General features: G+C 38.7%; 1 protein-coding gene across 1 annotated transcript in view; it reads right to left on the bottom strand.

Annotated features, from left to right (window-relative positions):
* UVRAG (UV radiation resistance associated) overlaps nucleotides 1-24611 on the bottom strand; it is a 318729-nt gene that overhangs the window by 11769 nt on the left and 282349 nt on the right. Inside the window, exon 14 of the mRNA XM_027083424.1 lies at nucleotides 13841-13932. Coding sequence (XP_026939225.1) covers nucleotides 13841-13932 — 92 coding nt within the window. The remainder of the gene's footprint in view (nucleotides 1-13840; nucleotides 13933-24611) is intronic.

The raw sequence follows: 24611 nt of genomic DNA, 5'->3' as shown, positions 1-24611 counted from the left end.
TGTGTGTGTGTGTGTGTGTGTGTGTGTGTGTGTGTGTGTGTGTGTGTATCTGTCTGTCTAGGGGGGTAAGGAGAGAAAGAAAGAGACTGACTGATTAATTTGTATTTTGACAGGTACACTCTCACTGAAGCTGGAGAACAGAGTGGAGGGGGTCTGGAGCAGATGCTGGGGGACCACAGGCTGTGCAGTAGTACAGGTGAGAGATGATGGAGGCCTGGGCCAGAGTGGAAATGTATAGATACAGGCAAATAGACATATTAGGGGAAATCAGCAGAGGCTGTGAAGGTTGGATATGGGGGTAAGAGGGAAAGGGAGGAACCAGCTGGCTTCCTGGCCAGCGTAAAAGAATGGATGGAGATTCCATTTGCTGAAAACAGAGCACTGGAAGACCATGAGGCTTGTGATGGCTGGGGTGGAAGACAGGAAGAAAAAAACAAGGGCACACAGAATGTGCTGTGAAAAGGTCCAGGAGGCAATCTGAATAGAGGTCTGATATCGGAAAAGAGATCTGGGCTGAAGATTTACACTGTGCTTCCTTTCAATGTGGGTGATAATTAAAATGATAGTTGTAGATAAGATCACTGGGCAAGGGTGGTGAAGAAAAAAATCAGAGAAAAGAGGGCTAAGGACTGAGCCTGAGGAGCTCCAGTCTTTTATGATGAGGTAGAAGAAGAGGAGCCTGCAAATGAGATAAGGAGCCGTCAGAGGAATGAAGAAAAATAGGGGAGGGTTATAATAATAGGATTCCTTTTCTGGAACCACAAGATGCTAAATGATCCCTGTATAAAACATTTTATTTTTAACATAGTTATAAGAGAAGCTGTACAGGGTGAAGTTAAAGTAGAGGCCCTAAAGCTGTTCTGCCTGGGATCAAATCTTAGCTCCTCCACTTGATGGCTGTGTTACATGTAAGTTATTTAAACCTCTCTGTGCTTCAGTTTCCTCATTTGTAAGATGAGAGGGGATAATGGGCCCTAATTCACTTGACTGTTGTGAGGATTAAATGACTTAACTAAATAATCCATTCAAAATGCTTTGGAAGAGTGCCTAGTTTGCAGTAATGGTCATTTGATATTAGCTATAATGACATACTTATTATTATCTATATACAACTGTCCACTACCAGAAGGATTATTGAACAAGCATCATATAAAACGACCTTTAACAACTCCAAAGTTGAAACAGAGCTTAAACTCAAAGATCATACTGAAGCAGCCAGTGGTAATTTCTAATTCTGCAAAGCCCTGACAGTTTGTTTTTTGTTTGTTTGTTTGTTCTTTTGGCTGCGTTGGGTCTTTGTTGCCATGCGCAGGCTTTCTCTAGTTGCAGGAAGCCGTGGCTACTCTTCGTTGTGGTGTGCGGGCTTCTCATTGTGGTGGCTTCTCTTGTTGTGCAGCATGGGCTCTAGGCACGTGGGCTTCAGAGATTGTGGCGCGTGGGCTCAGTAGTTGTGGCACATGGGCTTAGCTGCTCTGCAGCGGCATGTAGGATCTTCCTGCACCAGGACTCGAACCCATGTCCCCTGCATTGGCAGGCGGATTCTTAACCACTGCCCCACCAGGGAAGCCCCGCCCTGACAGTTTTTGATGGGCCAAGACCATATCTCTACAGCCTTCTTGAAACTTACTATAGTGTTTTAGATCTAGAAAAATGCTTATCTGCTGATACTTAGCACATGCTAAAGAATTCCTCCTGAAAAAGAGGCTTCTTAGAACATAATATCTCCCATCCATTCACTTAAGCATGATCATCTTCCAAAGCCCAATTCAAGTCCTACTTCCTTTGTTAAAGCCTTCTTCAACCATATGCCAATTTAAAGTGTGCTCTCTGAACTCTGAACTCCTTGATCAATACTTGTAATTATATTATCCAACTGATGCTTAATATCATCACTTGTATTTCAACAAGTATTTCAGTTAGATATTACTGACATCCACATTCACTGCCCTGGCAGTCTGCTAGGCACTGGGAATAAAGAGGCTTATAAGATAAGGTTTCTATCATTAAAGAGTTTCTACTCTAGTAGAGAAGACAGAGTTAGCCAATAACCAGAACACCATGGTGCTCTGTACACAGTATATACATTTTGTATAATGGAGGAGGGAGCCAGCAGTCACCTAGAGGACTCAGCAGAGGTGGCTCCCTTTGACTGGCACTTTGAAGCATAAGGGGGAGTCAACCAGGCTGTGTGTGTATATGTAGGGGCAGAGGGGAGTAAGAAATGAAGGGAAGGCTATTTAAGTCAGAATAAAATACAATATGTGTGCAGTCCAACTGTGGAGCCAAGTCTTGTAAGCAATGTGTGGGAGGGACCTGGTCTTCTATTCCTTGAAATCCACTGCTCCACTTCCCAATCTAATGTAGTACAGAGTATACAGCAGATGCTAAGTGGATATATTTGTTTTATGAATAAGTGGATTTGATTAGTTGCACCCAAAAGGAATAATTTATGTTATTTTTCTTTTGGCAATGTGTTGAGAAACAGTTGATATAAAAGTAAAAAAGAAGTAAAAAAAGAACACTACAGGGTTACTTATAACATAAAGAACAAAACTTTCTAAAGATACAGTTATAGTAAGTCTAAATGATGAACTATTATGCAGCCACTAAAATGATGCTAAAATTTTTGTAACGCCATTCGTAAAAGGCTTAAGATATGATAGACAAAAAAGCAGCATATACAACTGCGAGGACTGTGCTTCAGCACTATAGCTACTAGTCACACGGTACTGAGTACCTGCAAGGTGGCCAGCTGGATTTGAGATGTGCTATAAATGTAAAATATACACCGGATTTAGACAGTTTAGTATAAAAAATGGAATGTGAAATATTTTGTTAATAGTTAAAATACTGATTACATTTTAATATTTTATTGGAATTAAATAAAAACTATAATTAAAATTAATTTACCTATTCCTTTTTACCTTTTTTCAATGTGGCTGCCAGAAAATGTAAGTTTCTATATATGTGGATCAGACTGTATTTCAGGGCTGGTATAGATGACATGATCTCAACTGCATAAGAAACACACAGAAAACTGACTAACTTAACAGTGGTTTCGCTCCCTGGATTATAGGGCTATTGTTTTCCCCTCGTCTGTATATTTTTACATTTTCCAAATTTTATTCATTGATAATCAAAAGGAATGACGAGAGAGAGACAAGGCACAAATAAAAACGGAAAAAGACCTCAATTTGGTTCAAAGACTTGGTTGCTGGAGGTTGAGAAAAGCAGCCCAGGGATGCCCAAATGACTTTCTCACTGATGGAGGGTTAGCACACAAAGGATGTTGGCCAGCTGTTCTCCATCCTGACTGGGGACAGAAAAAAGCGGAAATGGGTGTTAACCGCAGAAGGGGGCCTGTAAGTTAAATATAGGGAAGAATTTCCTGAAGCGAGGGTGTTTAAACTCTGGAATGAGTTATGGAAGGAGCCTCGTCCCCCAAGGTCATTTAAAATACTATAGATACCCATATGCCTTGAGTGTTCCTGTCTGGAGGCAATGAGATGACTTGTCAAGGTTCCGTCTAAAATAGCTGTCTTAGAGTAAATAACTCCAATAAAACTTTCTTTTTCATTTATTTTTGACCAGGCTTCACTTTTCCTATTAAGGATACCAGCCTGCAAGGAGCACTCTGAAAGGCAAGCCCATATGATACAGCTACCTTAAGTAGTGCTCTTGAGACTTCAAACACAATGTCATTTGATCTAAATTTAAAAACCAACGTCAGCTAGACAACAGGGTTTTTAAGTCCCTCGGGGGTCACCTGCTAGAGACTAGTTCTGAATTCAGCATGAGCAAATGATGGAGGGAAGGAGAGGAGATAGATCTGCTTTTAAAAAGTAAGGCTTTAAAAAAATGTTAATGCTGGATAGGGTCTCATTTTCACAGGTGGATGGTTTGCCTTAAGAGCTGAATTACTATATCACTACCTTCTGGTTTTATAGAAAGACTGGCTCACTTGCTCTAGATTTTCATTATTTTTAACTGACTGAAAAAGCCCATTTTCTTAACATGTGTCAAAATTCTTAGCTCCTTTCTTTCTTATTCGTTTGTTCATTCAAAAAAGCTTGATCGAGTTTTATTCTATTTATAGAAAGGAATAGAGAACTAGATCAGAAATAGGTCAGCAGAAATACTACCTAGAGATTTTACCACTGAAATGACATGACCTTACATAAAGCCACTAGTTGCTTCTCGCAAAGTCGCATCATTAAACGCTGGAGGGAATCAGAAGTATCCCAGCAAGCTGCAGAACAGCCAAGGATACTTCTCCTCAGTTTTCTCACTAAGGTCACTGAAATTCATGCGGTCTCTATAAAAACGGCACACCTGGTCCTAAAACATCAAGTTAAGTTAGTGCAAGGTTGAGCGCCATCATTGTAACGGACTGTCCACTGAAGCCGGGGCTCAGGCTCTTAAGTCCCACACAACAGTGAGACTGAACAACGCATGAGAATATTTTTGCAAGTCTTGTTCTTCAAAATATTTGTCTTATGTACTCATTCAGATTATAAACTAAACAACTGTCAACTAAGCAAAGGCAGGGCAAATCTAACACTTCTGAATTTGCTTTTATCTCTTGAATAGTGCTATATGCAGAGGAGACCCTTAATGAATTGTTAAATGCATGAATAATACTTAATAATATTTTGTATAGTCCTTTTTAGTTTCTAAACCACTTGGACAGACATTATCTCATTTGTTTTGTACAATTATGCTTGGGAAATACAGCTGGTGCTATTAACTCCATTAAAAAAAAACTGATACTCAAAAACAGTTTATGAAAATTAAAGGAAAGAGCTGAAGTTGGAGCCTATGTTTTCTGATTCCCAAATTCAGTGCTCTTTCCACTGTTAATTGTGAAGCTTTACAGTCAGTAAAAACTGAACTTAGAATAAAAAATTCCATGTATAAAGCAGGAAAGATGGTTTTGAAATCCTGCTTTTATCATGTCTTATTCTGAGAAAACAAAAACAAAAACATGAAATTCGGGCAAACATATGTTTTAAGCCAACTCATGTGCTTCCCTTAGCTTTCTTGTTTCTTAACCAATGGAGTTGAAACATATACTCATTTTTGTTTCCTTTGGTCTTAAAGTTTTTAAATTCTTCACTAAGTTTTATGACTCTTATGAGTTTCCTACATCTCTGAAGTAAATGGGGTACAATAAGCCACAAAGAATGTCTTCACCAGACCTGCCTGTCCTGATTTTGAGTGTATTTTTCTGGATTTGACTTTGATGGGCTTTCCTGGAGAAGGTAATAGGTGTTAGAAATTCAGTGGCAGAGAGACAGGAGGGCTGGGGAAGGGCAGAGAAGGAAAAGAATGACCACTAACTAATAAGAGGCAGCCTGGTATGATAAAAAGAACATGCAACTAGGAGTCAGACAACCTGGGTTTCTGGTCCCAGTTCCATCACTTATTATCATGTGATCTTGGCAAATACTTCATATTTCTAAGTCTCAGTTTTCTGACCTGTAATATAGTAATCATCATCCTTGCCCTGCCTCCTTCACAGGGTTGCTAGAAGCTTAAATAAAAACATGGAAAATTCTACAAATAAGAAACTTTTATTTTACATAGCTTCTCACTAGAGGTGAGAGTTACCAAAGAAGGTAGGTACCAAAAAAAGTAGGTAGGCAAATAGATTTGTAGGGTACTTATCTCTAAGGCTTCAGAAGGGTCATATAAAGGACTTGGGGAAAAGTGGAAGGGTGATGGTGAATATTTTGTACCACTAACGTACAAGGCAGCATGAGCCATTATTAAAAATGTGACCAAGAACCATGTTCTATACCTATCTGTAAGGAGAAGACTGTAGATTTTAAGGGAAAAACAAAAATACCTATAATAAAGAATGGACTTAATTTTTAAAACAGAGATAATAACTATGATTCTCTTATCTATTACATATTTATAATACTTACCATTTATTGAGTACTACTATGTGCCGGGAAGTATGCTAAGTGTTTACATATTTAATCTTTATATCAACTTTATCAGGTACGCACTATTATCTCCATTTTACAGAGAAATTTAAGCTGAGAGCTTAAACTTGCCTGAAGTCACAGAGACAGTGAGTGGGAGAGTTGGTATTCAAACCTGTAGTCTTACATGCTCTTTACAACTGGGCAACGGCTTCCTACTCTGGCCTACACCCCAGTCTTCACACACCCCAATTCTCCTTGTGCTCCAGGTCCACTAAATGCCATCTTCTTAGTGAAGGCTCGTCCAATTTCACCCACACCCCTCACACCAGGAAGTAAATGACATCCTCAGAATGTTCCAAATAACTTATCCACCTTTCTTCTGTACTCATACTTGCTGCTGTCTATTACATATTGTTTGTTCCTATTTCACTGCCTGCTCATTGCTGCTCAAAAGCCTAGTGGGTAAGACTTGGTGGAGAAGTGAACTTAAGCTACGGAGGGAGGACGTGTTACCTCTGCACCTGCTGAGTGAGTGAATGAATGAGGTAGGACATGAACTGGATCTTGAAGTGAGAGCGACGTTTGGAGAGGGCAGAGGCAGAAGCAGGCGATTCTAGGTGGTGGGAACTTGTCTGAGAAAAGAACTGAGGTCAGAAATGAGCGGGGCATGTCTCGAGGTCAGGTGAGCTGGGGTGAGAGAGGGTGGAGGTGCTGTCCCGGGACCTGCATGCGGGGGCCCCGGCGCACAGCCCATTCACAGCCACACAGCACGTAATCTCTTCCTCTCAGTTCTAAACTTATCGTCTCACTGGCAGCCATCAAGCAGCGCCTTGGGCGTACATTCTCCCCTGACCATAATTCAGCACCAGCATCAGCTGTGCATGCGCTTGTCAACTGGAATCTTGGACCACTTTGTAGTTAGTAGTAAAAGAAAGAAAAAAATGCTATGTTTAAGTGGCATGCTGGTGGCTTTTAACCAAAATATTCACGAGTACAACCTCTGAGCTGAAATTCTGCTTTTCAAAATTGTGTTGCTTGGCAGTTACAACGAGGTTACTGATCCAAGGATGAGAAAAAGGAGACTTCTTTTGGAAAGGACTAGCATAAAGCGCTGAGAACTGTGCCCCAGGTAACTGCGTTCATGTGGAAAAGGGATAGTTTTAGGATTAATCAGGTAGATGCTTTGATATTAGATAAGAATTCTGTAATGTGAAAGAAAAAAAATCACTTCATTAAAGGAATTTTAATCACATTGTCTTTTCTTTGAAAAGCAAAACAAAACAAGCTGTCACATAACTTTGAAGCTTTTACCATAAGGAGGAATTCAGTGACTGCACTGACCCTCACAGCCAGTTTGAAATCCTCGACACCAAAAGAACATACGGTCCACGAGGGACCAATCTGTGAATGGTAACAATCACACAGAAACTGGAAGTGTTTTCTTTTACAAAAGATGTAAGAGGCTCCCTTAGGAGCGTGAGTTTTTTTACCCTTTGCCCTAAGGAGCACGGGCTTGAGAGGTAACTCCTCAGTTCATGGCTGCTCTCAGAAATTCTGAGGTTTCCTCTGAGGCTAAAAGTGTTTGTTCCAGCTTTGTTTAGATTTGTAACCTCCAGCCTGGCTTCCACAGCGGTCTTTACTTGGATCGTAATGTAGCATGCATTTTGTGGTACTCTGCATCTGTCTCAGTAGCCTACTTTTCATTACAGCACCATAAAGTGGTACCTACTACTCATTCAGTGTTAATGTGCTTGGTACAGTGGCTCAGAGGGGCACTACATAATGTGTGAGTTTGGGGCTTAATGGGTTACTACGTCAGTGCCAGGAGACCTAGACTCCAGTCTTATTGCCATAGGCTCATAGGTCAGTCATGCTTGGAAAGTCATTTATTTATTTTCTTTTTTAAATTATTTTATTTTTGGCTGAGCTGGGTCTTCATTGTTGCACGTGGGCTTTCTCTAGTTGTGGCGAGCGGGGGCTACTCTTCATTGCGGTGCTTGGGCTTCTCACTGCAGTGGCTTCTCTTGTTGCGGAGCACGGGCTCTAGACATGCGGGCTTCAGTAGTTGTGGCACGCGGGCTAAGTAGTTGTGGCTTGTGGGCTCTAGAGTGCAGGCTCAGGAGTTGTGGTGCACGGGCTTAGTTGCTCCGCGGCATGTGGGATCTTCCCGGACCAGGGCTCAAACCTGTGTCCCCTGCATTGGCAGGCGGATTCTTAACCACTGCACCACCAGGGAAGTCCCTGGAAAGTCATTTAATTTATCTGAACCTCAGAAATGAGAGTTGCTGGAAATGACGGTGTTTTAGGAGGGAAAGGACAGTCAGGTTGCAGTGAGGAAGCATTTTGGGTAAATTGTCTAAAGAGATCACAGAAGAAAGGGAAAGGGATCTGATCTCTAAAGTTCCAGTAATTTGTTGTGATCTTGTTTCTCACTTAAAATATTAACTTTTTTTTTCCTAATTTTGTATTTTCAGTTTTGTATTGTTTTCTTGAAAGGGTTCCCAAATTGCATAAGCTCTAAGTACCACAAAACCCAGATTCTCTCTGTTCCTAAAATGAATGTGCACTCTAGCCAAGTGGTCTATTTGCCAGTAAACCTCCTGTGCCTTTTCTAAAACTGTTCCCTCTATATGAAGGGATGGATGGTGGTGGGAGAGAAGCAAGAGGGAGAGCACATTCTAGACAGGACGGTGAGTGTGACGAGTCAGGAAAGAGCTTTTTCATGCTAAGAGGAGGTCAGTATAGGACTATACATGAGAGGAGGGGGAGGGGCAGGTAGTCGGGAGACCACAGAAAAGGGCTTGGATTTTACTCTAGCCGCTGAAGCTAGGGAGTGATTAAGATATAGCTAAAATTTTAAAAAGTCACTCTGGCTGCTGCGGAGAATGAACAGAGGTGGGACAAGAGTGAAATTAGGGAGACAAACTGGACTGGTGCAGTGTCTGGGTAAGAGCAGGTGGTGACTTGGACTGGGATGGTGGCAGCAGAGATAGTTGGAAGTACACTTGGTGGGTAGAGATGACATGGTTTGCTGATGAACTAGACTGGCTCAGGGAGGAGTGAAGAAAAGAAGGAGATCAAGGATGTTTCTCTGGTTTGAGCAACTGGGTAGACAGGGTGTCATTTGCTGAGCTGAAGAAGCCTGGTGAAGGACAGTTTTAGATGTTGAGGCTGAGGTGCCTGTGATACTCCAAGGGGAGGTGTCAAGCAGGTCTCTGACTACAGAGTTTGCAGGAGAGGTTTACGCTGAAAACATAACTTGGAGGGTCATAGCATATAGACGTTTTTCAAAATGGGGGCAGTGGATGAGCTCACATGAGAAGAAAGAGAGAGAAAAGGAGAATACTATGGAGATCTCCATATCTAGTGATCAAGAAAAGGAGGACAAACAGGAAAAACAGGCAGAAAAAGTGCAGCTGAAAGGAGGAAAACCAGGGGAGGGTAGTATTGTGGAAGCCAAGAAAGAATGTTTCAAGAAGGCAGGAATGGCCAGCAAGGCCAAATGACACTAAATACAGACTAGTAGGATAAGGATGGAAAAGTGGCCGCTGGGTTTGGCAACATAGCGTTCTAGACACCTACCTAGATAAGAGGAATTTCAGTATACTGATAGAACTGAAATCAGGCTGGAGTATGTTAAGGAGGAACTGGAAAAACGGAACATAAATAGACTCATAATCATCATAAAAATTAAGTCAGTAGCTAAAAATCTATACTTTCCCTCTCAACAAATGAAAAACACTAGGTTTTTCAGACCTTCAAGATATAGATAATTCCTATCTTACATAAACTGTTCCAGAGAACAGAAAAGAATAATAGAAAAGACGGGAAAGCGCCTCAATTTACTTTATGAGGCTCTTACAACCTTGTTACCAAAATCAGACAAAGATTATTATATGAGAAAGAAAAATTATAGGCTAGCCTCATCTCATTTACAGAGGCAGATATCCTAAAAATATTAGCAAATCATGGAATCTAATTTAAAAAATAATAGACTCAAAAACCAACTAATGGTTACCAAAGAAGAAACATGGTGGGGGAGAGATAAATTAGGAGGTTAGGATTAACAAACACACACTACTATATATAAAATAGATAACCAACAAGGACCTACTGTATAGCACAGGGAACTCTATTCAGTATTCTGTAATAACCTATATGGGAAAAGAATCTGAAAAAGAATGAATATATGTATATGTATAACTGAATCACTATGCTGTACTCCTGAAACTAACACAGCATTGTAAATCAACTATACGCCAATAAAATTTAAAAAAAAGAGATACGATCTATACAGCTATACCTGTATCTATAATGGAATACTACACAGCCATAAAAAAGAATGAGATAATGCCATTTGCAGCAACATGGATGGAACTAGAGATTATCATACTAAGTAAGAAAGAGAAAGACAGATACCATATGACATCACTTATATGTAGAATCTGACATATGACACAAATGAACTTATCTATGAAACACAGACTCACAGACATAGAGAACAAACTTGTGGTTGCCAAGGGGGATGGGGGTAAGGGAGGGATGGATTGGAAGTTTGGGATTAGCAGATGCAAACTACTATATATAGAATGGATAAGCAACAATGTCCTACTGTATAGCACAGGGAACTATATTCAACATCCTGTGTGATAAACCATAATGGAAAAGAATATGAAAAATGATGTATATGTATAACTGAATCACTTTGCTGTAAAGCAGAAACTAACACATTATAAATCAGCTATACTTCAATAAAATAAGCTTTAAAAAAATAAAAAAGTAAATCAGCAAATCGAATCCAACAATATACAAAAAATAATTCATCACAACCAAGCAGATTATAGCCCAGGAGGCGAAGATAATTTAACATCAGAAAATGTATTACTAGTTATTAACACAGGAAAGAAGAATATAGTGTTATCTCAATAAACTTAATAAGCATTTTATAAAATCCAAAATATACACATTTATGATTTTAAAAAAAGCAACTCTTAGTGAACTGGGAATAGAAAGAAACTTCCTTTTGCTAATAAATAATATCTATCCAAACTTGCAATAAATATAATACTTAATGGTGAAAAGAAGTATTCTCTTTAAAGTCAGGAATAAGACAAGGATATCCACTATTGCTGCTCCTCTTCCATAATAAAACAAAGGACAAGAAAAAGTAATAAAAGTTGTAAAAATAGGAAGAAACAACACCATCATTCACTAAAAAAATATGATCGTACCCAGAGAAAAATCTGAGAGAATCTAAGATAAACCATTGTAATTAATGTTAGCAAGGCTGCTGGATACATTCTCAAAATACAAAAATCAGTAGTAGTCCTGTATACTAGCCACAAAAAAGTTGGATGATGTAATAAAAAAATTTATAACAGCAACCAAAATGGTAAGCTACCTAGGACTAAGTATCTAATAAAAGATGTGTAAGATCTTTATGAAGAAAATTTTAAAACTTCACTGAGGTATGTTTAAAAAACAGACAAAGCATATAAAGAGATACCATGTTCACAGTTAGAAAGACTCAATATCATACAGCTGTCAAATCACTCAGATACAGTTCATAAGTCCAGAAAAGCCAAAAGAGTTCTGAAGAAGGATCGTAAGTAGGAGCCTCACCCGACCAGATATCAAGAAAGTTGGGGAAATCTTCCTTTTCCCTTGCTATGAAGGAACATGATTTAAAGAGTAACGCTCCTGGCCTCTCTCCATCCTCCCACTCGCTCTTAGAGGAGGAGGGCCTTTTCTAATCAGTGAATTTAGAGGGAAAAATAAAACCTGGCTATTCTTGGCTTAGCCCCATCTGGGTTCTTGGAGGAGTCACCTGACAACCCTCTATAGTATAGTTAAGGGCCTGCCTCTGCGGGGAAAGCCTGAGGTTCTCCAGTTCACATCGTGACTGCAAAAGTAAGTTTAATTTTGAGTGATGTCTTTGCAAGCCCTTTTATTATACATCTAAAGCCACTTGGAAAATGCAGCTTTATCAGTAATAAAACTGACATTTTGATTCCTATTAGTCTGTCTCTTGTATCTCCTCTCTCAAGTGGTTCCAAATGTCAGAGGGAAGAGAGATGCTCAAACCTCAATAAGACTTATAGAAATTACACCTTATATTAATTAAAAATGTGGTACTAGCCTATAGATAGACAATAAAACGATGAAGCAGAATAGGGAGCCTGGAAACAGATCTGTGTGTAAGTGAACTTGATGCATGAAAGAGATCGGCGTTATCAACAGTGGACAAAAGAGTCTTCAATAAATGACACTGGGACAATCTGCTGTCTGTACTGAACAAGATTCATTTTAGTTGATTAATCAGGTGGTGCTGTGAGTTGCCTCTTTTTTTGATCATTTTAAGTTATTTACCATTTGTGTTATAAAACCTTTCATGAATTATATACCTTGTTTCCAACTAGATGACAAATCCCTTGAAGGTAGGGCTTAAGCCTTATACCTCGTTACCTCCAGAGTACCTATCACGGAACTTTACACTGACAATGTTAAATACATGCCTGCTAGCTCACTTTTTAAATTATTCTTATCATTACTATTATTGTTTTACATTAAAACTCAGTTCCTAGACCTCATTCCTCAGGGCATACAGGTCCATATCAACACGAATTTTTTATAATTATTTTGATATTCTGAGTAGAATTTTTTAAACAATTGTGTATTTGCTTAACAGAAGTCCTATCTAAAGTCAAGACATCCAGAATTTGCATTTTGAAGATCATGAGACAGAAACAGAAAACGTCAAAGGTAAATCATAGATGCCACTTTCTTGTTCTCCTCAAGGCCTATCTTGATGACACAGAAGAAACTGAAACTATGCTTGTACTTTCCTCCCCACAAATTACTTCTCCACCTACCATCTCACTTCATCCTCACCACAAACCACTGAGATGAGCAGAGCAGGGATTACAGATGAGGAAATACGTTTCAGAGAGGCAGGAGTTTAAATCCACACAGCAAATCAGAAAATTGAAATGGCAAGGTTACATGGATAACTTATTTATTTGAGGTTTTTAAAATAGGGTGTTACACTGTGATAAAGGTTGAACAATTTGGCTTGAATAAAGGAATCTCAAAACTTAAAAAAACAAAAATTCACATAGGAAATCAAAAAAGATCTGGGATCAGAAGCCAGTGCTCTTTAGAAGAAACCGTGCTGTTCCCAGCTGTCTAACTAAAGGCCTGATATGAACTCATGTGATTTTGTAAGTCATTGCCCATCATCCAAGGATTCGAATTACTAAATGACTTGAGCCGACAGCTTTCCACTTATTTAAGTCGAACGAATCATCTAATGTTTTCTTTGCATCACTTTCCCTCTCCCCTTGTCTTTGGAAGAGGGTCATGTCCATCCTGACAAAGCACTTTTAGGCAGCAGCTTGCCCTCATGGCACAACAGGCACTGACATCACATGTGAGAAACGTTCCAGCATGTGTGTGTCTCTTGGTCTCAGACTAGGTCCTGACAGCCTGACCTATTCCTTGTGTGCTTTCTTCCCTTCACTCTCACAACCACTGATCCTGATGCTTATTCTGTCCTTCGCTTGTTCTTTGGAAAAGTCCTGGGGGCTCCATGTCCCCTTTTTACGAATCACATGGCTATCCTCTAGTCTCTGCTTCAGCCAAGCTCTCAAGGATTCCTTGTCCCGCCAACCTTCCCATGTCCAAACAGCACCCCTTTGAACTCACCCCCCTTCGTGGGTGCTTCGCCCTCTTAGCCAGACTGGAGCTTAGACCTACACAAGTACGATGGCTGCCTTTCCTTTTCTTCAGATATCTTATTACAGAAGAAAACCCAGAAGGAAGCTGTGGAGCGATGTGGAAGTCAGGCAAGTTTCTCAGGATTATTATCCACATTGCAGTTTCTGGGTATGAGAGATAAAGGTACTCACCACCTGACCATTAGTCCGTGCTCCATGAAGTTTTTCAGGTTAGGGAGGGTTTGCCTCAAGTCTGGAGTCCCTAGTCCATGTTGATATCTTAGCTGCAAAGGTGGAAAAACAGAATTAAAAGAAATTTTGGCAGATACTAGGCAATGCTTCCCAAACATGATTCACTAAACAAGTCCCCCCCCAACACAATTTTAAACGCTGAAAGAGGAAATGTGAGTGTATGATCCCAACATCATCAACCTCACTTTTTGGATGGTGTTTAAAGGTAGCCTCCTCATTTCCTGCTCCCTTGCCCTCTAACGTTGGAGAAGACTAAGAACCACCAACTGTGGAATCAGGATTATTTCCAAGACCCCCGTAGAGTTTGCTAACATCAACTCCAGGGACATATACCATAAAACCAGTATTTCACTTTAGGGACTGAACGGTGGTATTACACACTCTGAGCACATTCAGCCCTTTTTACACTGACCCTTTTCCCTTTGTAGAATCAAGAACAAGGGTCATGCTGTATCCATCTCTGATCCCCAAGTGTATGACACAGTGCTAGCGCTCAGTCAATGCTTATTAAACAAACAGCAAGTCACTTTTGACAGAGGCTGTGCTTTATGTTATTTCTCTTGTGCCTCTAACTTTCCTCTTTCTCTAGGACCAGAGTAGAGAGCTATAGAGCTAGTATGAGGAAATTATGGCCTGTGGGCAAGATCTGCTCTTAGCTTTACTTATTTCTGCTAGAGGCTGATTTTCTAAAATTATGTGTCCTTCTATGTGCCTTGGGTAACCTACTAAATGGTTTTAATCTGTCTGTTCCCGTCTCCTCTCATTTTGTCTCTGAAGACCGTTTGCTTCCTTCACTAAACATAATAGAGACCCGAGGTAAGGATATGTGCATATTCATACACATGCTCACACACACAGCATCAAATACACAGTAAGTATACAACACAGCCCTGCAGAAATGTATTTTTCAAATGACATGATATATATGAGGAAAGGACTCTGTAAACTGCATACTGATGTACAGATATGAAGGGTCATCTGTATTGAAGTTTTACTTTTCTAGCACCTAATTTAAAAGTGGCTAAGTTAAACTTTTAAATATTTTTCTCTTTTAAAAAAATTAAACCACTATCAACAGAAAAAGTAAGTTTTCTTTTGTTTGTATCTAGTACTCTATTGACTTTTCACTTAAGTGTGAGTGACATTTAACAGAGAAAAAGTTCACTCTCACTACACTGAACTTTAAAAAGAAACCCCCAAACCTAATCAGGTCTCTTGAATGGTCTGAATACACACATAAAATAAGGAGGCAGAAACATAGAATGTTAAAGCTAAAAGGTATCTTGAATATTATTTAAGCTAATCCTTTTCTTGTGCAGATGGGAAAACTGAAGCCGAGAGAAAGAGCAAGGAAATTCTCCAAAGCCACATGTTTCAATGGCAAAGACATTATTAGTCAGAGTCTCCTTTTCACAACCATGCCACTTACACCAGCTACCCGAAAGTCTAAGAGGAAAATTGGTTGAAAAAAACCAAAAAACCAAAATCTTGAGAAGACAAAGGGAAAAACATTCTTTTCCTTTTCCAAAGCTAGCTTGGTGACCTAAATCACCTCCTGAGATTTGCTGACCTTGAATTATGAGATCTCCTCCATATTAAATGACATCATTTCTTATATTAATATAAAAGCATTTTTTCCACACATTGATAAAATGGCTGACATCCCAATATGACATTCCTGAATTCATTGTTTCAATAAAAAAGTGAAATTGTTTACACATGGCATGAAAATTTCACCTGTGATTCATACTGAAAAATATTAAATATCAAAAAAAATAAAATGACCCCATACTAAAATAACACTAAGCTATGTGTCCCTGAGCCAGTACGTGGTCAATTGCCTGCCCCAGCCTCCACAATGGAAGGTGGGTGTTGAATTCTTTTCAGAGACCACAGTGAAAATTTCTCTCCAAGTCTGATTTCAACTAAAAAAGGAAACTGTGGGAATTTCAAGCCTCCACCCAAGTCTTAACTCTTATTTGTTGTATAGCATTATTATCTTTATCATAGACTCTTGGGATATCTAGCTTAAAGAGATCATGGAGATTATCTTTTCCAACCTCCATCCTTTCATAAATGAAGAAACTAAGACTCAGTAAGACAAGTGTCCTGCCCAAGGTCTCAAAGCTGTTAAGGGCCAAAGCCAAGGCTAGAACCTCTCAATAACAAGTCTGAATTCTTTCTATCATGTAGCCCTCTTAACTTTCAACATACAGAACTAAAATAGAAATTCATACATAATAAGAATATATGAAAATTTTAAAATAAAGTACACGTACTGTTTTAAGTCTAACCTACTGGAAAGGATTACAATGAAAAAGCATCAGTTCTTTGCTCTTCAGTAGCGACCACTTTTAGTTGTTTCTTCTTTACCTTCATATTTCTAAATAATACACTTACATTGATATTTCTTACTCTTTCCCCCTCGTTTAGACATCATCTACTATGTTCGTGCTACGTAAAATGAGAACTGAGCTCTTTTCTTAGCACATTTTATCTCCTTATCCCCGTACATTACCTACTGACTTCTTATTAAATATGAGGATTTAACTCTCCACTCTCCCAAATATACTTCTCATCCTCTCAAGCTATTCAATTATTTTTAAATATAACATTTTTTGTTAAATCAATATTTAGTGTTTACCTTATACCTACAATAATACTGTTCACTGCTAAGCCATATAGTGTACTATTCCTTTTTTGACCTTTTGTTTGTTTTTTCTGAAGTGATAATTACCATTTTCCCCACTTGTTGAGTACCTACCTTGTGGATAGTACTACTTGTTGAGTATCCACGTACCTATCACCAGATTTTCCCCCAATTAGGACAAAACCTTAAATCCTTCCCAATCTGATTAAAGACACAATATAATCTATCAAGCCCATTTCCCCGCTTGGAGATTGTTTCCTGAAGCACCTTCTCTCTGCTCTAATCTGAACAGGCTGCTCTCTAGGCTGGTTCCATTGTTACCTTCCTAGAACTTTCTTTCACCATAATCCTGGAAATTCTGTTTACAGTCATCCCCCTGTATCCCCAGGGGATCAGCTCCAGGAGCCCCTGCAGACACCAAACTCTGTGGATGTTTAAGTCCCTCATATAAAATGGTGTTGCATGTACAATGAACATAGTCAACCCTCCACATCCAGGGTTTTGCATCAGTGGATACAGAGGGCCAGCGGTACTTCTGTGCTGAGGCTCTTGTTTCCTAGATCTCATCACTTCTTTCTTGATTTACTGCCTCATTTTGGTGGAGCATATTCTATAACAGCTTTCTGGGAAAGGGCCACATGAGAGGTATCTTTTTTAACACCTTGAATATTTAAAAATACCTTTATTCCATTCTCACACTTGAATGATAGTTTCCTTGCATATAAAATTCAAGACTGAAATGATTTTTCCTTTGGAATTTCTGAAGTATTGTTTCACTGTCATTTAACTTTGCATATAGCAACTGAGAAACCAGATAACATTCTGATTCCTGATCCTTTGTGTGCGAGCTGATTCCTGTCTCTGGAAGCTTTTAGGATTTTATTCTTTAACCTCAGTATTCAGAAATTTCACAGTGATAAGCTTTTGTTTGGGTCTTTTTTTCTTCACTGTTTTTGATCTCACTTCAGTGAGTCCTTTGTTCTTGTTTTGTTTATTTCCTTCCAGTTTTATTGAGATATAACTGACATACGGCTCTGTGTAAGTTAAAGGTGTACTGCATAATGATTTGACTTACATACATCATGAAATGATTACCACAATAAGTTTAGAGAACATCTGTCATGTCACATAGACACAAAATTAAAGAAAAAAAATATTTTTTCCTTGTGATGGGGACTCTTAAAATTTACTCTCTTAACTTTCATATATAACACACAACAGTGTTAATTATATTAATCATGGTATATACTACATCCCTAGTGCTTACTTATCTTATAACTGGGAGTTTGTACCTTTTGACTACCTTCACCCAATTCCCACCCTCCCATCTCACCCCTACCTCTAGTAACCAGAAATCTGATCTCTCTTTCTATGAGTTTGTTTTTGAAGTATAACTGACCTACAACACTATGTTAGTTCCTGGTGCAAAACACAGTGATTCGATTATTTCTATACATTACAACGTGATCACCACAATGTCTAGTTACCATCTGTCACCATACAAAGATATTACACTATCACTAACTATATTCCCCACACTGTACATGTCATCCTTGTGGCTCATCTGTTTTGCAACTGAAAGTTTGTATCTCTTAATTACCCTCACCTATTTCACTCCTTCCCCCACATACTGGCCTTTCTCTGGCAACCACCTGTTTGTTCTTTGTAGCTCTGACTCTATTTCTGTTTTGTTATGTTTGTTCATTTGTTTTTTTTTTAGATTCCACATATAAGTGAAATCATATAGTATTTGTCTTTCGCTGTCTGACTTATTTCACTTAGCATAATACCCTCTAGGTCTATCCATGTTATTGCAAATGGCAAGATTTTGTTCTTTTATGGCTGAGTAATATTCCAATGTATGTGTGTGTGCACGTGCACGCGCGTGTATACCCCACATCGTCTTTATCCATTCATCTATTGATGGGCACTTAGGTTGCTTCCATATCTTGGCTATTGTGAATAATGCAGCAATGAACATAGGGGTGCATACATCTTTTCAAATTAGTGTTTTTGTTTTCTTTGGAAAAATACCAGACTTGAAATTGCTGGATTGTGTAGTAGTTCTATTTTTCATTTTTTTGAAGAGCCTCCAATACTGTTTTCCATAGTGGTTGTGCCAACAGTGCACAAGGGTTCCCTTTCTCCACATCCTTGTCAACACTTGTTATTTCTTGTCTTTTTAGTAATAGCCATTCTGACAGGTGTGAGATGATATCTCATTGTGGTTTGGATTTGCATTTCCCTGGTGGTTAGTGATGTTGAGCATCTTTTCATGTGTCTATGGGCCATCTCTGTGTCTTCTTTGGGAAAATGTCTATTCAGGTCCTCTGTCCATTTTTTAATCCGGTTGGTTGTTTTTTTGATTTTGAGTTGTCTGAGTTCTTTGTATATTTTGGATACTAACTCCTTATCAGATATATCACTTGCAAATATCTTCTCCCATTCAGTAGGCAGCCTTTTCATTTTGTTGATAGTTTCCTTTGTTGTGCAAAATATTTTTAGTCAGATGTAGTCCCATTTGTTTATTTTGCCTTTGTGTACCTTGCTAGTGAGGTCCTTTCAGTATAAAACTCTTATCCTCTAATTCCGATTATTTTCTATTATCATTATTATTGTTATTTTCTTTTTTTGTCTCCTCCATTTTCTGTTACTTTTGGGTTTCTTTCTTTTTCTGCTTGTTTCAGACTTTAAAAAAAAAAGAGGCTTTCTTTAATGTGCAGTAATCTTTGGTTGTCAATTCTTCTTTATGAATGAGACTTTAAAAAGCTGAACAGTCTGTGTATTGACAGTGCTTGCTGACTGGGGACTTCACTGTAGAATGAGCGGGTGAGCCCTTTCTGTGGGGGACATGCCAATCCAGCAGCTATCATTGCTCGGACTGTTTTTTTCCAGAGAGCATCCTCCAACCTTCTGCCTAGGGGTATAATCTCGATCCCATTTTGGGAGTTAAGCAGGAAAAAGCAGTTGGGGAATTCAGTGTTGGTATGTACGACTTTCACTGAATCCCCTTGTTTTTAGTAAGGCGTCTTACTTCTTGCCCCAGTATACCAGGCAGTTCAGAGTCCAAAGCTTCTTGGGTTTGATTTTCTTCAGAAAGTAAACCTCCAGTCTCCCACTGGGGTGTGTGCTGGGGTAGTTGCTTGGCTATGCAGAGTGGTGAGTGAACTGGGAGTCTTAATTCTCTTTCTATAGACTTTCAACTAATCCTCCTGTTCTTAGACTTATTCCTTACCCTGCACTCTATGAGGTACTTGATAACTCCAAATCCTAAGATCTTCTGGAGTTCTGTGGCTAGAACTGCATTGCTTCTTGAAGGCTTTAGGTTTTAGTTTTTTCCATTCTGCCAACTCAGTTTATCACTCATTTATTGCTTGTGATCTTCTAAAATGTTGTCGACTCTATTACCTGCTCTTGTCTCTTCTGTTCTTTTCATCCTTGTGTGTTTACAATTTTAAACTATTTTATCTTTATTAGTAGCATTTCACTAGGGAGCTGACATAAATGAGTATATTCAATTTGCTTATCATGAAGTCCCCTATATATATATACATATATATATATATATATAATAGCTTTCCAGTATTGGCTAACAATGGTTTATTCAGAACTCACCACTCTGGCAGACAGCTCTCTTTCCTGTCTCCCTCTAGGCATCCTACATCTGGTCATATTCTTTTTTTTTCGAATTTTATTTTATTTTTTTATACAGCAGGTTCTTATTAGTCATCTGTTTTATACACGTCAGTGTATACATGTCAATCCCAATCTCCCAATTCAGCACACACCCACCGCCACCCCCCACCGCTTTCCCCCCTTGGTGTCCATACGTTTGTTCTCTACTTCTGTGTCTCAATTTCTGCCCTGCAAACTGGTTCATCTATACCATTTTTCTAGGTTCCACATATATGCATTAATATGTGATATTTGTTTTTCTCTCTCTGACTTACTTCACTCTGTATGACAGTCTCTAGACCATCCACGTCTCTACAAATGACCTAATTTTGTTCCTATTCATGGCTGAGTAATATTCCATTGTATATATGTACCACTTCTTCTTTATCCATTTGTCTGTCGATGGGCATTTAAGTTGCTTCCATGACCTGGCTATTGTAAATAGCACTGCAATGAACATTGGGGTGCATGTGTCTTTTTGAATTATGGTTTTCCCTGGGCATATGCCCAATACTGGGATTGCTGGATCGTATGGTAGTTCTATTTTTAGTTTTCTTTCTTTTTGTTTTTTTCCCCCAGAACGCGGACCTCTCACTGTTGTGGCCTCTCCTGTTGCGGAGCACAGGCTCCGGACACGCAGGCTCAGAGGCCATGGCTCACGGGCCTAGCCACTCAACGGCATGTGGGACCTTCCCAGACCGGGGCACGAACCCGTGTCCCCTACACTGGCAGGCGGACTCTCAACCACTGCACCACCAGGGAAGCCCTATTTTTAGTTTTTTGAGGAACCTCCATACTGTTCTCCATAGTGGCTGTATCAATTTACATTCCCACCAACGGTGCAAGAGGGTTCCCTTTTCTCCACACCCTCTCCAGCATTTGTTGTTTGTAGATTTTCTGAAGATGCCCATTCTAACTGGTGTGAGGTGATACCTCACAGTAGCTTTGATTTGCATTTCTTTAATAATTAGTGATGTTGAGCAGCTTTTCACCTGCTTCTTGGCCATCTGTATGTCTTCTTTGGAGAAATGTCTATTTAGGTCTTCTGACCATTTTTGGATTGGGTTGTTTGTTTTTTGAGTATTGAGCTGCATGAGCTGTTTATATATTTTGGAGATTAATCCTTTGTCCACTGATTTGTTTGCAAATATTTTCTCCCATTCTAAGGGTTGTCTTTTCATCTTGTTTGTAGTTTCCTTTGCTTTGCAAAAGCGTTTAAATTTCATTAGGTCCCATGTGTTTATTTTTGTTTTGTTTTATTTCCATTGCTCTAGGAGGTGGATCAAAAAAGATCTTGCTGTGATTTATGTCAAAGAGTGTTCTTCCTATGTTTTCCTCTAAGAGTTTTATAGTGTCTGGACTTACATTTAGGTCTCTAATCCATTTTGAGTTTATTTTTGTGTGTGGTGTTAGGGAGTGTTCTAATTTCATTCTTTTACATGTAGCTGTCCAGTTTTCCCAGCACCACTTATTGAAGAGACTGTCTTTTCTCCATTGTATATCCTTGCCTCCTTTGTCATAGATTAGTTGACCATAGCTGCATGGGTTTATCTCTGGGCTTTCTATCCTGTTCCATTGATCTATATTTCTGTTTTTGTGCCAGTACCATATTGTCTTGATTACTGACTGTATCTTTGTAGTATAGTCTGAAGTCAGGGAGTCTGATTCCTCCAGCTCCGTTTTTTTCCCTCAAGACTGCTTTGGCTATTCGGGGTCTTTTGTGTCTCCATACAAATTTTAAGATGTTTTTGTTCTAGTTCTGTAAAAAATGCCACTGGTTAATTTGATAGGGATTGCATTGAATCTGTAGATTGCTTTGGGTACTATAGTCATTTTCACAATATTGATTCTTCCAATCCAAGAACATGGTATATCTCTCCATCTGTTGGTTTCATCTTTAATTTCTTTCAACAGTGTCTTATAGTTTTCTGCATACAGGTCTTTTGTCTCCCTGGGTAGGTTTATTCCTAGGTATTTTATTCTTTTTGTTGCAATGGTAAACGGGAGTGTTTCCTTAATTTCCCTTTCATATTTTTCATCATTAGTGTATAGGAATGCAAGAGGTTTCTGTGCATTAATTTTGTATCCTGAAACTTTACCAAATTCATTGATTAGCTCTAGTAGTTTCCTGGTGGCATTTTTAGGATTCTCTACGTACAGTATCATGTCATCTGCAAACACTGACAGTTTTAGTTCTTCTTTTCCAATTTGTATTCCTTTTATTTCTTTTTCCTCTCTGATTGCTGTGGCTAGGACTTCCGAAACTATGTCGAATAATAGTGATGAGAGTGGACATCCTTGTCTTGTTCCTGATCTTAGAGGAAATGCTTTCAGTTTTTCACCATTGAGAATGATGTTTGCTGTGGGTTTGTCATATATGGCCTTTACTGTGTTGAGGTAAGTTCCCTCTATGTCCACTTTCTGGAGAGTTTTTATCATAAATCGGTGTTGAATTTTGTCAAAAGCATTTTCTGCATCTTGAGATGATCATATGGTTCTTCTTCTTCAATTTGTTAATATGGTGTATCACATTGATTGATTTGTGTATATTGAAGAATCCTTGCATCCCTGGGATAAATCCCACTTGATCATGGTGTATGATCCTTTTAATGTGTTGCTGGATTCTGTTTGCTAGTATTTTGCTGAGGATTTTTGCATCTATATTCATCAGTGATATTGGTCTGTAAGTTTCTTTTTTTGTAGTATCTTTGTCTGGTTTTGGTATCAGGGTGATGGTGGCCTCACAGAATGAGTTTGGGAGTGTTCCTTCCTCTGCAATTTTTTGGAAGAGTTTCGGAAGGATGGGTGTTAGCTCTTCTCTAAATGTTTGATAGAATTCACCTGTGAAGTAATCTGGCCCTGGACTTTGGTTTGCTGGAAGATTTTTAATCACAGTTTCAATTTCATTCTTTGTGATTGGTCAGTTCATATTTTCTATTTCTTCCTGGTTCAGTCTTGGAAGGTTTTACCTTTCCAAGAATTTGTCCATTTCTTCCAGGTTGTCCATTTTATTGGCATAGAATTGCTTGTAGTAGTCTCTTAGGATGCTTTGCATTTCTGCGGTGTCTATTGTAACTCCTCCTTTTTCATTTCTAATTTTATTGATTTGAGTCCTCTCCCTCTTTTTCTTGATGAGTCTGGCTAATGGTTTATCAATTTTATCTTCTCAAAGAACTAGCTTTTAGTTGTATTGATCTTTGCTATTGTTTTCTTTGTTTCTATTTCATTTATTTCTGCTCTGATCTTTATAATTTCTTTCCTTCTGCTCACTTTAGGTTTTGTTTGTTCTTCTTTCTCTAGTTCCTTTAGGTGTAAGGTTAGATTGTTTATTTGAGATATTTCTTGTTTCTTGAGGTAGGCTTGTATAGCTATCAACTTCCCTCTTAGAACTGCTTTTGCTGCATCCCATAGGTTTTGGATCATCATGTTTTCATTGTCATTTGTCTCTAGGTAGTTTTTGATTTCCTCTTTGATTTCTTCAGTGATCTCTTGGTTATTTAGTAACGTATTGTTTAGCTTCCATGTGTTTGTGTTTTTTACGTTTTTTTCCCCTGTAAGTGACTTCTAATCTCAAAGCATTGTGGTCAGAAAAGTTGCTTGATATGATTTCAATGTTCTTAAATTTACTGAGGCTTGATTTGTGACCCAAGATGTGATCTATCCTGGAGAATGTTCCTTGTGCACTTGAGAAGAAAGTGTACTCTGCTCTTTTTGGATGGAATGTCCTATAAATATAATTAAATCTATCTGGTCTGTTGTGTCATTTAAAGCTTGTGTTTCCTTATTAATTTTCTGTCTGGATGATCTGTGCATTGGTGTAAGTGAGGTGTTAAAGTTCCCTACTGTTATTGTTTTACTGTTGATTTCCTCTTTTATAGCTGTTGCCTTATGTATTGAGGTGCTCCTGTGTTGGGTGCATATATATTTATAATGGTTATATCTTCTTCTTGGATTGATCCCTTGATCATTATGTAGTGTCCTTCCTTGTCTCTTGTAACATTCTTTATTTTAATGTCTATTTTATCTGATATGAGTATTGCTACTCCAGCTTTCTTTTGATTTCCATTTGCATGGAATATCTTTTTCCATCCCCTCACTTTCAGTTGTATGTGTCCCTAGGTCTGAATTGGGTCTCTTGTAGACAGCATATATTTATGGGTCTTGTTTTTGTATCCATTCAGCAAGCTGTATCTTTTGGTTGGAGTATTTAATCCATTCACATTTGAGATAATTATCGATATGTATGTTCCTATTACCATTTTCTTAACTGTTTTGGGTTTGTTTTTGTAGCTCCTTTTCTTCTCTTGTGTTTCCCACTTAGAGAAGTTCCTTTAGCTTTTGTTGTAGAGCTGGTTTTGTGGTGCTGAATTCTCTTAGCTTTTGCTT

This window comes from Aethalodelphis obliquidens, unplaced genomic scaffold (assembly GCF_003676395.1).
Source record: "Aethalodelphis obliquidens isolate GAN/ISIS:26980383/991018 unplaced genomic scaffold, ASM367639v1 scaffold50, whole genome shotgun sequence".
NCBI classification, from domain to species: domain Eukaryota; kingdom Metazoa; phylum Chordata; class Mammalia; order Artiodactyla; family Delphinidae; genus Aethalodelphis; species Aethalodelphis obliquidens.
This window is presented reverse-complemented; position numbering and strand designations above follow the sequence as displayed.